The sequence below is a fragment of the Anas acuta genome, chromosome 3, assembly GCF_963932015.1.
Source record: "Anas acuta chromosome 3, bAnaAcu1.1, whole genome shotgun sequence".
Taxonomy (NCBI): domain Eukaryota; kingdom Metazoa; phylum Chordata; class Aves; order Anseriformes; family Anatidae; genus Anas; species Anas acuta.
This window is the reverse complement of record NC_088981.1, coordinates 43,293,340-43,305,481: the sequence shown is the minus strand read 5'-3', so window position 1 is coordinate 43,305,481 and position 12,142 is coordinate 43,293,340. Positions and strand designations below refer to the sequence as shown.

The following is a 12,142-nucleotide window of genomic DNA, read 5'->3' as shown; positions in this document are numbered from 1 at the left end:
AGAACACAGTAGCATAAAGTCGCTTTTGCCAGCACAGTTTAGATAAATAAACAAGGGAAGGGAATTTCTTTGCGCTGTATGTGACCTTTATTTCAACATAGCTGCATCCACACTGGCGGTTCTGTTGCCGTAGTTTTGCACCAGGAAAAAGATCATCACAGTCTTATATAGCCCACGTGTTGAGCAAGCTTTTGTGTAAACAATGCCATGTTTATATAGCAGCCCTGAGCAGCTGGCATGAGTCTGCACTGCCCATGCAGCTACCCCCCAGCTGACACACGACATTCCTCCTCCACGCCGCAGAGCAAGCTTCAGCACGGTGCTAAGTGAGATGCTCTGGGTGCATCCCTGCTAGGAAATTAAATGGCTCCTGGTCCCAGGAGCTCAATTATTTGTGCTGGTGCACAGCTACAGGCTTCCCTGCCATGCTTTTGTCCCTATAGTGAGCAGCATCCCAGGCTGTCCGCAGGCACAGAGCAGGAATCATCCCCAGTGTGGGTGTGAACAGTCAGTATGGGAGGTCAAAGCCTTGTGTTTTTTTTTCTGAAAATCTGTTCCATAGAGCACATTATGTCTTTTCCAGCCCAGGTCTTTGTTCTCTGACTTGCACGGTAGGTAACAGAGGTAGGTAGCAAGTCTTAACAGCCAGGTGAAATGAATGGCTCTGCAGGAGGGGAGGGAGCTGAGAGGATCCCCGTACCACACGAGCAGAGGCCAATGGCCCTTTGGACTCTGCTCTGCTCCCCACATGAACACTTCCCTGTGTGGCATCTGTCCTGGGCCAGGGGCACACAGCACATGCCCTACACGCAGCAGCATCCAGCCCTCGCCAGCATGTCTGCTTGCTGCCAGCACAGGGCTTACGCATCCTCCCTCAAATGATGGATGTTTCAATTGTGATAGGGGTCTTTATTCCATGCAAGCATCTCGAACTGCTTTACAAAAATAGCTCATCATCTCGCAGACAAGCAACCAGACATGTGGGGATAGGAAATAGCTTCACTCGCCTTGGAGGGTATTTTAACGTTCCCTACCACCACAATATCCTCTCACAAGTACCAGTGACCTCCTCCCTCCCAGCACAACCAGGAGGCCCCCATTTTCCTAAGGCCCTGGAAAGATTAAGTGACCCAGGTCCAAGGTTGCACAGGAAGTCTGGAGGGAGCACTGGAAATAGAAGGGGGCCCTCCTGGGTCCCTCTGCAGCGCCTTGACCACCAGACCATCCTTCCTCTCCCAAGGTCACACATGGAGCCTGTGGTGGAGCCAGGAATAGTACCCAAGTTTCCTGACGCCCATGCCCTTCTGCACAAAGTACAAATATCGATTTAAGGCAATTTATAAACCCAGGTCTTGCAGTTAAAACTAAGACATGCTGCCTGAGCCCAACGCTTCCTATATTTTGAAAGCTGTATGTGTCTCATTCAGAAAGTCCCCACACTAAAATATTTGTGGGATGCCACCCGCATGCTTGCTTTCAGGTAGGGACAGGGCCTGGGGGTGCCCTCTCCAGCAAGAAGGGACACCCTTGTCCCAGGGGACGAGCCCCCAGGGAGGGACATAGGTGGCTAGAGCAGCCTCGGGCTTTCTCACTGTGTGGGTGCATGCTGCTGCCCTGGGAATGTGCTGCCCGGGGGGGGGGCACACTGCCACGTGCCCCCACAGCTCGTTGGAGCCTTTCCATTAATTTTAATGGGCATTGGATCAGGCCCTGAATTCTCAGCTGTTCTGGATAAACGGCCTCCCCAGGCCAGCTCTCCTCTCTTTTTAGACCGGGGAGGACTTTTGAACACCCTGCTGACAGGGGGGGTCCTGCTGCTTTTTGGCAGCTGACCGGCCTTCTGCCTGTACATGGGGCTGGGCAGACAGGAGCGCACAGCCACCTGCATGACCTCCATGCACTGCTCAGATCATCCTTTTCTCCCCAAAAAGAGTCAGGTGCTAATGATGTGGAGCAAGGATCCATCGCTCCCCACTGCACACCTCAATCTGATCACCAGGAGCCCCTGTATATGCGTGCAGGTGTGGGGGACTTGGTAACTGCAAGAAATAAATCCTGCCTGTGGCAAGAGCCCCAACTCTGCTCAGAATAGAAGCTGGAAAAGCCATTCAGCTCATCTGCGAAGCTGTCATTTCAGAAGGGGCTTCAGAAGGGCAAGACCCTGCTCTTCTCTTTGCCCACAGCACTTTTTCCCTCATTCCCCAAACTCAGCACATCTAGCAGTTCTCACACTGAGACAAGCTGAGCTTTCTGAAGACGTTTCATCTTCAAGCAAAGTTGCTTAAAAGCTGATGCTGTGCCTCTTCACCAGAGCAAGGAGCTGCATGCTTCTCCGGACCTTTACCTGGCAATACGTTGAAGTGGTACTTGCTATAGCCCTGAAGACCTAATGTTATCACAGAGGCACTCAGCCATCAATGGCTTCCACTTGTTACTGCTGTTTATACAGAAGCAGCAGTAAGAGGTCCCAGCTGAGACCCTGGCACTGACTGTGCAAAGTGCAGCAGATCACAAGGCAAGTTGGCCCTAAAAAAGCTTAGGAAGGAGAGGAAACAGAAATTAAGTGATTTGCTCAGGTTTGGAAAGCAAGTCAGCAGTAGAGACAGCAATAAAACCTGCATGAGCACACATGCTTGTCCAACCTGGGAGATTATGTTGCTCCGAGCACCCTGCTGCCATGCACACTGTCATGCCTGGGTCACTGTCTGATTTATTGGCTGATTATCGGCAGGATGTTATGTGACCGTCCAGCTTGAAAATGCTGTCCAGACCATCACTCACAGGCTGCTTTTCAGTACCTCATGTCACTCTCCTTATGAAAACCTTCCCTAAAAAAAACCTTTGGGATAAATGAAGAGCATATATATACCCTGTTGGGTCACTTTGTGGGCAGTAAGTTGGTAGATCTTGTCTAAGGATTGGCTTAGTGAGAAGACCCTACAGATGGACAAGCCCCTGCAGTCAGTGTGTTATCTGCTGACCCCACACAGAAGTACAGTTCTAGTTGTTCTCACATTCCTGTACAATAAAATAAGGTGAGAGGGTATATAATTTAGATATAGATCAGCAGTTGCCATTATTGCTTGATTAATTACATGTGCTACCCCATCCTTTTCATTTAGGATAGCAGCCACGTCCACCTCCACTGATGTGAATGGAAGCAAGTAATTTGTATCAACTCCCAGAAGCTACTAGAGGTGGCCCACAACAATTGGGGTGAGATTGGCTTTAATGAGTCAAGAAAGAAATTATTTCCTAAATTAAGATTTCCTAGATTGTCCTTCTTTTTCCTGAGGTGGAAGCATATTGCATGTTTCCAAAGGGTATCTGCTAACTAACAAGCACGACCCAAAGAAGAGTTAGTTAGGGCAAACTAAACAGCCTAGGAATTTGAGGCCAAGCCAGGGGATGGGGTCACACACTGCCCCAGTATGATGGCAGCAGGCACCAAGGGCAGGGTTGAAATTAAAGACACAACTGGTATTTTAGGCAGGTATCACAGTCAGGAGAGTTGTGGCCATCAGTCAACTCAGTGTCCCCTTTTCCTGGGGAGGGAAGGGCCAGCCCTAGGTTGGTGTGACTGGGGGAGCTCAAGTCCCATGGGTGGGCACCAGGGGCCTCAATGGGCATGCCCTGGGTGTCCCAAACTCCCCTGGGCTCCAGGCAAGTGTTTGAGGTTGCACGAAATGAAGAGCAGAGTCAGGACAAGCCCCATGCCTGTGCTGCAAAAGAGCGCATCTGCATGGCTCTTCCTTGGGAAGTGGGGCCGTATGTGTTTATATATACACAACCCAACAGGACTGAGCAAACATTACCCAAGGTTTTGACAGACATTTGCCTTTGGGATAAGGGTGAGCATGACAATGGGGTCAACAATTCATTAAGTCAGGAGGGGAAAGAGGGGTTTATAAAGAGCAAGTTGTTCCCCATGCTTTGTGATAGGTATTGGTCCTGCCCCATCTCCCCAAGAGTCCTCAGAAACCTGTCAGGTATCTGTCACAAGGTTCAGTCCAGTTCATCATCAGTTATGAAATAAACATAGGACTTCTGTTATCATTAATAATATTTATTTTGGAAAAATATTTTAAAAATGAATTTCTTCATTAACAAAACAGTAAAAAAAACTCAAATAACATTTGCACAATATTCCATAAATACATTTATATACAAAAAAATATAGTCACATAGACCCGAAGTGCCTTTGTACATATTTACCAAAAAATTTAAATTATAAAAAAATGGACATCACAAAATACTCAAGCTTTACAATTATCATGAAAATATTTTTACAGATTCAAAAAAATAACACACTTTTTCTCACCTAGTAAAAACACATTTTAGTATCAAAAAAGACAATAAAGGCAGTGTTTGTGTCTCTAATTCAAGAAAAGACTGGCTCATAAGAATCCAAAATATACACTTCAGGCAGTGCATGCTTCTTATGTAGTAATTAAGTCCATTCATTTAAATATATATAGAAAAGCAACTGACCATAGTGCAATGATAAAATTCATAAAAGGCAGTGCAACAGTAATCCTTGAACACAGACCCTTGCCTGGTGTCCATCTTGTTTCTTTATTTTGCAGTCACTTTGCTAACTTCAGTAGAGAACCAGCTCAAGCCTGAATTTAGTTTCTCAGCAGCAGTCAGTGAAGGAATCTATCTCCCATTCCTCTTTCAGCAGCATTCATTGGGGCACGTCTCCTTTGAAATTGTTCTGAACAACATCTTTGCCATATCACGTCTGTTTTACACCTGTTGGGAGAAAACACAGAGACCAGAAGAGGTTAATAAACAGTAAGAAGAGGACAGTAAGGCTGAAGAGGTTCAAGACTTCACCTTCATTCCAAGCAAGAACAGGCTCTACATGAAGGATACGAAGGGGTGAGTCAGTAGACCACAACCACACTATAGCTGTCCCCTTGCCTGAAAAAGTCACTGTCCTCTAACACCCACTGGGGCTTATCTTAATCCAGAGCAAGTTTTTGCAACATCTGCAGTACTATAAACTCAAGGCGGCCAGATTTCAACAGGTTCAAATCACTGTGGCTGCACGGAGAACAGCTTGGCTGCCCTGATATGCATTGGAAGGAGATCGCACACCAACTCTTGTCCAACTGCCAGGTGGGATACTAACCTCAGTTGCTATGATGCACTCATCTTTCTCTTCTGATATGACGTACACCGACTGGTACTTTGTGTCCTTTGAAGTGGAATATACTGAATCTGGCCGTTTTCTTTCAGAAGTGTCACTACTGAAGACAAAGACAGACAACATAGGTGAGATGGCTGTTGCTTAACGCTACCTCTAAGACACGCACACCCTTCAGAATAAAGCCACCCCCAGCACTCGAGTATGTATGATACCTTTTTAGCTGTACTGCACTTTTCTCCTCTGCCTCTGAATCATACGTTTCACACTTGGCTTCACATTTGCCATGCTCCTCTTTAACAGAGTCCTCATTCTTGAGTTCATGCACCAAATTGTAATCCACGGATGGGTATCTAACTTTGTAGCCATTTTTATCAGAGTTATCACTGTGAAAGTCTACTTTCTTATTTGTGTTTTTAATCTGAGTGGCACCAATGACACTTATGGAAATGTCCTTCTCACGCTGGCAGTTCGCCAGGTTGTTCATGGTCTCTGTTTCGCTCCTGCAGGCATCCGGCTGGTGGTGCCTCTTCTGCACCTTAAGCCTGATGCAGACGACCACGGCGGCGCACCCCAGCAGCAGCATGAGGACCAGAATAATCCCGGCACACACCGCAATCCAGGGGAACTGGCCGTTCTGGCCCTCCGTGTACTTCTCAGTGAAGTCAACGATCACCGGTCCCTGAGGCGGCTCGGGGAGCAAGAACTGGCAGTTGAGCCCGCCGTAGCCCCGAGCACACTCACACACGTAGCGGTTGCTTCTCTCGTGGCAGGTGGCCCCGTTGTGGCAGGGGTTGTGCTCGCATCTGCTCACTGGGGTGCTGCAGTTCTTCCCATTGTATCCGGGGGGGCAGGTGCAGGAATAGTCATTGACCCCATCCTGGCAGGTCCCTCCGTTGACGCAGGGGAAGGAGGCGCAGTCATCCACGTTGTCATCACAGTGTCTCCCAGTGAAGCCAGCCTGGCACTGGCATATGTACGAGTTCCCCAGATCAACGCACTGGGCTCCTGCAAGGCATTAAGGGCACGAAGGCTGAGAGGGCTGCAGTCACACCCTCCCTGAAGTGTGCCCTGAGTGCTGCTCTCAGGGTCATCATGACAAACCACAGCTGAGAAAAACTTCCCTTTTGAGAGGTTAGCCCAATCTTTGCCAAGTCTGAGCCACCATAAAAGTATGTGTTTTTTTTTAAAGGAAGGTATTTCTTAATCGGATCTATTTTTTATTCACCATTCTATTCCCTTTTTGACATTTCACTTAGCTGGGACAATGAAGCTAGTCCAGATCAGGTTCACACCACAATCTCACATTACAGAGGTAAAGTGGCACTGAATAAGGAGGACTGCATTAAAGAAAATCTTCACTACATTAGTCAAAGCAAGAAGATTACTATTGCTGGATTATAAGTAATAATAATACTTAGTATCAGTATGGCATTTCGTATCCATAGATGCCAGAGAGTGCTATACATCATTTAGAAGTATAATCCTCCACAGTTTAATGCATGAAGCTTCAGGCAAAGTTACCCCACCACAGTGACCCCTTAAGAAAACATTATCTGTAGCAGTGACCCATGCCACACCATTACTTTTAAGCACACTTCCTCCACCAAGTCAACCATTGATATGACATAGCCCGTGGCTTATCACTGGGCCTTATTATTCACTCCAGACCAGTAGCCAAAGCAACTGGATGATCTCTTTTCAGAAGGTCACTGTATTATATTTGGCCTTACCATTAGCACAAGGGCTGGAACTGCAGTAATCAATTTTCTTTTCACAGTTGAACCCAGAATAACCCAGTGGGCAGCGGCAGCTGTATCCCCCGTCGGGGTTGTCGGTGCATCGCCCACCGTTGAAGCACGGTCCATCAGCACAGGTCATGGCACTCAGCTCGCAGTTTTTACCATAGAAGCCCGGTGGGCAGGTACAAGAATAGCTGTTCTCGAGATCCTGGGGGAAAGACATGAGAAATGTTCAAAATATTTACCTGAAGTTGCTGTGAGATCCAGAAATGGATTCTGGAAATCAGTAGAACTGACATTAACTCGCCCCTTGGGGTTTCATAGAGCACAAGTGACTGAGACTTACAGTGCAGCTTCCACCGTTCTTGCAAGGGTTGGCATCACATTCATTGATTTCAATCTCGCAGTTGGAGCCTGTGTACCCAGGCCGGCAAGAACAAGTGTAGCTCCCCTGACCAGTGTTCGTGCACGTGGCACCATTCTTGCATGGCTTGTGGTGGGTGCAGTAGTTCAGGTCTGTAAAACATTGGAAAAAAAAAAAAAAAAAGAGAGAAATCTGTCAAGATACTTGCTCCTTTGCAAGGTTAGGCTAGCACAGATGAGCTGGAAATAGCAGCCTGCTTTCTGCATTTTAAGACAGGTCCTCAGGCAAGGACTGAGAACTTACCCTGGTTGCAGAAAAGGCCACCCCAGCCTTCCTGGCAGTTGCACTGCCATGGCTGCTGACAGGTACCATGAAGGCAGCCTGGGTATCGGATGCACTCATCACAATATCGCCCCTGCCAACCCACTCTGCATCTGAAAAAAAAAAAAAAAAAAAAAAGTTGACAACAAAGTCTCGTCAGATTTAGACTTCTCACATTTGGAAACCCTATCGCAAACTCTGCAAACACACTGATGCCAAGGATCAAGTTTCCTAAAAGCCTTCAGTGATCCTTCATCTGAGAAAGTCACCGAGTCCAACCGTAGCATCAGCTTTCATCAGTCCCAGCTATTTCTTCCACTTCCTTAGACAGAGCCCCAGTTGCAGGTAGTTAATTTGTTTACTCTAATAACAAACAGCTAAACCTTACACACAGCACTGTAAACTTGTTAGGTTAATATAAATGGCACTGATGTTTGACTTGTGGATTAATACTTTGATCTGGCATCACCTGGATTTCTCGAATTACCATCTAATATGAAGAAAGGCATTTAAACTGCCCCTCGAAGACCGGTGGCTTGTTTAGCACCAGAGCATTGAAGTTAAAGACAAAGAGGGGGGGGAGGGAGGGTTGGAGTGGAAAACTTACTTGCATTCCCCAGGTTTGTCGCAAAAGCCATGCTGCTCGTCACATCCAGGCAAACAAATTGCTGTAAACAGACCAAGAAGGGAGAGGCATAAGCTCCAGGGCCGAACGCCTCCCTTTTCAAAGTCCCCTCCTGAGAGCACCTTGTGGGTGGGGAGCCAGCCCCTTTTGCTAGGTCCGGGCAGTTAATAGCAGCTGAGTTAATCTCTGGAGCCTGCAGGAGTATTGATCTCGCCTGGTAGCTGGGCACTTTACTTATCGCCAGGGATGAGCATTCTTCTTAATACAGTTGCACACAGACAAAAGAGGGCTCACAATTGCTGCCTTCCCCGCAGCCCCTCGCCCCCCTTCCCTTCCCAGCGAGGGTCAGAAGTCCTTTTTTCCAATTCTATGCACACAGCTCCACCTCTTAATATCCCCCGAAAGTGTGTGTGCAGATAAGAGTGGACAGCTGGTGTGCAGGGTGCCAGTGCAAGACAGCTGCTCTATTGTCTATTCTCTCCCAGCAGCTGCCCCACTGCAACAATACCCCCGGCCCTGGAGCCAATGGGGCCGGTGCCGGCGGCCGGGCAGCCTATCCCTGCCCACAGCTAATCTATGGCACGCGCGTGATTTCGCTGCAAAAACTTTTTTTCTTATTCAAATAAATAAGTCTAAAGTTCTTCCTCCCTCCTCCCCCCCCTCCCCGCCCCGCTCGGAGCAGGGGCGGGTGGGTCCGGGCATGGTAAAGAGGTAAGCGGGCCAGCGGGAGGGAGGATGAGGGGAGGGGAAAAGGGACTTCTGCTCATTACTTCGCCTGGTTATGGAACTCATTAAGCAGGCACTGCAAAGTTTTAATTCAACAAAGCCAGCCGGAGACAATGGCATGCGAGGGGAAGGGGGGTGGAGGGGAGAAAGAATCAGTGCTGATAATCGGATCGCCTCAAAGTTGGAAAGAATGGAGCCGAGGGCAAGTAGACGGGAAGCAATCTGCCACTGGGAGCTCGGCTTGCTAACAGGAAAACATTCTTTTTGCATGCACACATAAACACAGCTCCAGCGCCTAGCGGGTTCACGCTGCTGCTGTGCTGTGTTTTCTGAGACGGAAAGCAGAGCAGCACGCACAGCACAACGAGTCGAGAAAGATGGACAGCGTTCTGCTTTGCTGGGGGAAGAGCGGCAGTGCACAGGCATCCGAAAGTGCTGACAGCCCCGAAAGAGCTCATTATCAAAATGCTTCCTTTTTCCCCACCCCTTGACATAGCCAGGATAGGCACTTTTGATCATGGGAAAGGTTGTAGATCCTATTTAAAACGCTATCAAAGGAAATGCAAGCCCCTTTGCCTGCTGTTTGTTGTGCAACATCGTGCCATGAACTGCTAAATGCATCTCAGCAGCCACTGACGGTGTGAATAACCAATCTGAGATCACTTGATAGCAGCTCAGCTGAGACCACAGTGTAGGTGGGCTTTAAAAGAAAATACAGAAAACAGAGAGGCTGCTTTACAGACTATAGCTGCTTTCTCTCAGCCCACCTGGCCCTCTGATGGCTGCAGGGGAGCACTCAGTGCATCATCTGCCAGTGTACTTCAGACATATGTGTGCACACAAACAGAGAATGCCATCACACACCGCAGCAGGAGCTCTGTGCCTGTATGTTTGCCTGTATGCTGCTATGTGTCTACGAAGGGGGGTAACCTCATAAAAACTGGTGGTACCTGACATCTCTGGCTATCTGTCCTCTCTGTCATCTACTCACTAGCCCAGCTTTTCCTGCTGTATCAGTACACTGCATTCCTGAACAGTTTCAGGATCAGGCTCACTTTTAAACTCGTGTCCCTTGTCCTGTTCTGTCAGTAGCAATGAACCCGGCAATGTCACAGGAGAGCGATGGGGAGGAAGCTGACCTGTGGCTCCAGGTGAAAAGCCTCTGTCAGTGGCAGCGTATGAGTACCCCAAATGAGAAATCCTACAGGCCACAGGGCATATCTCGGCTCTCCCACTACTTTTTTCAATGCAAGGTGGCAAGACAGCAGACAGCTACAAGCCTACCATTAGGCCTGCCACACAGATGTTGCCGAGGCCTAGCTTCCTTTCCTGGAGCCCCGTACCCCATAATGATGGTATCAGTGTACCGAGGTTGAAGGGGTGGCTAGGTGTAAAAGGGACTCCTGATGCATTTAAACACATCCTCAAGCAACTGCTGAGCATTCTGCCACCAGATTTGACAACTACAGTGAATGAGCAAGAGTGTGGTGTTGGCACTGACATTTTATGAGCTCGAGGTGGAGCTGCCTGAGCTAACTTTCTGTGGTAAGCCTGAGGACCCCCTGTCCCCCACACCAGTAAAGCCTGCACACAGCACCGGCCCTTCACGCACTCCAGCCCGGTTCCCCCTCTCCCATGGGGCCTGATGTCAGGGAAACACCTCCCAGAGAGCTCACGGGGAGACACGAAGGTGGACACTCACGCTCAGTGCAGTACTGGCCCTTCCAGCCCGGGTTGCAGACTTTCTCGCCACGCTCTCCGCAAGTGAAGTGACCGAAGGCATCGTCCCGGGGGCGGCAGAAGACGGAGCAGCCTTCCCCATAGTAGTGCTCATCGCAGACGAAGCGATACGAGTACTTGAGGTCGGTGCGGCCGCTGCTGTGCAGGTCCTGGGACCACTCCTCACCCACCGCCAAGTGCCTCTGGGTGGCCAGGCGGCTGATGAGGCGCTCGGGGTTTTCTGCGGGGAGAGGAGAAGCGTGATCAGGGTGCCCACAGCGGGCAGGGGGATGCTCACAGGGGGGTGTCTGGTGGGATGGGGACCGCGGAGATGGGGTGAGGGGGGCTGCGTGCCTCCCTGGCGAGGGGGTGGCCCTGGGGAGGGGTCCGTGGGGGACAAGGTACCTGTGGTGAGGTCGTCGGGCGAGTCCGTGTGGAGAGCCTCGATGATGAGCGAGAAGGTGCCCTGCGGAGACAAGGGGCAGAGACAACCCGCCGCGACGGCGTGAGCACAGCCAGTGCCGTGGGTGGGCAGCACCGCCAGCCCCCACCCCGGGGTCGCCCTCCCTGCCACCCAACCTTCGCCTCCCCTCACTTACGGGCCAGGTGAAGCCGAAGGGGAAGCGGATGGGGTTGCTGAAGGCGGGGTCGGCGCCGCCCGCCCCGTCGGGGACGCTGAAGGAGTTGGCGCCGAGCACGGGGGTGATGGCGCTGCCGTAGGTGCAGGGCGGCTCGGGGGACACGCTGGCCTGGTAGTGCTTGAGGCAGACGCGGAAGAAGGTCTTGCAGTCGCACTGCTGCAGCCCGGCGCCGCCGGGGCCGCCCCCCCGGCAGCAGTTGCGGTTGCTGAGGAGCCCCTTCTTGTTGACGAACTCCTGCAGCTTCAGCTCGAACACCCCGGAGCCGGACACCTGGCGGGGACGGGGACGGGGACAGGTCAGTCCCCGCAGCGGCCCCGTGCCCCGACGGCTGCCCCCTGCTCGCTGCCCCCCCCCCCCAGCCTCTGTGGGGACCCCCCGAGGGGGTGTCCGGGTCCCCGTCCCCCCGTCCCCTCGTCCCCCCGTCCCCTCGTCCCCCCTCACGTACCTGGCGGCGGCAGAGCAGCACCGAGAGGAGGGCGAGCGCCAGCAGGAACCGGCCTCCCATGGTGGAGGGGCAGCTCTGGTGCCCTCGCGTTCCTCCCCCTTGTCTTGTCTGCGGGGGGGGGAAAGGGGAAAGTGTCTCTCGGGGGAAATCAAAGAAAAATAATCACGAAGCGGCCAAAGCCGCTCGCCCCAGCGGAGCTGGAAGAGTTACTGTCACGGTCTCCTTCTTTCAGGAGCGGCTCGGACTTTTTTTTTTTTTCTCCCTCTGCTGACACCTCTGGGTGTAGCCTGTCGCCGACTGACAGCTCTTTCGGATGGCAAAAATAGAAAAAAAAAATAAGAAGGGAAAAAAAAAGTTTACGATTGATCTGCTAAACTCTCTTTCTTTCCCAATCCACGGTGCTCCTC

At 50.7% G+C, this 12,142-nt stretch overlaps 1 protein-coding gene across 1 annotated transcript; it reads right to left on the bottom strand.

Annotated features, from left to right (window-relative positions):
• Positions 1-4,073: 4,073 nt before the first annotated feature.
• On the bottom strand, positions 4,074-12,142 carry DLL1 (delta like canonical Notch ligand 1). Its single transcript, XM_068676843.1, has 11 exons — positions 11,736-12,142; positions 11,249-11,560; positions 11,055-11,115; positions 10,633-10,890; positions 8,187-8,247; positions 7,562-7,692; positions 7,241-7,410; positions 6,886-7,102; positions 5,368-6,160; positions 5,138-5,255; positions 4,074-4,755 (listed from the first exon to the last, which is right to left on the bottom strand). Exons 1-11 carry the CDS (start codon positions 11,793-11,795, stop codon positions 4,750-4,752), a joined length of 2,187 nt encoding a protein of 728 aa, XP_068532944.1. The 5' UTR covers positions 11,796-12,142; the 3' UTR covers positions 4,074-4,749.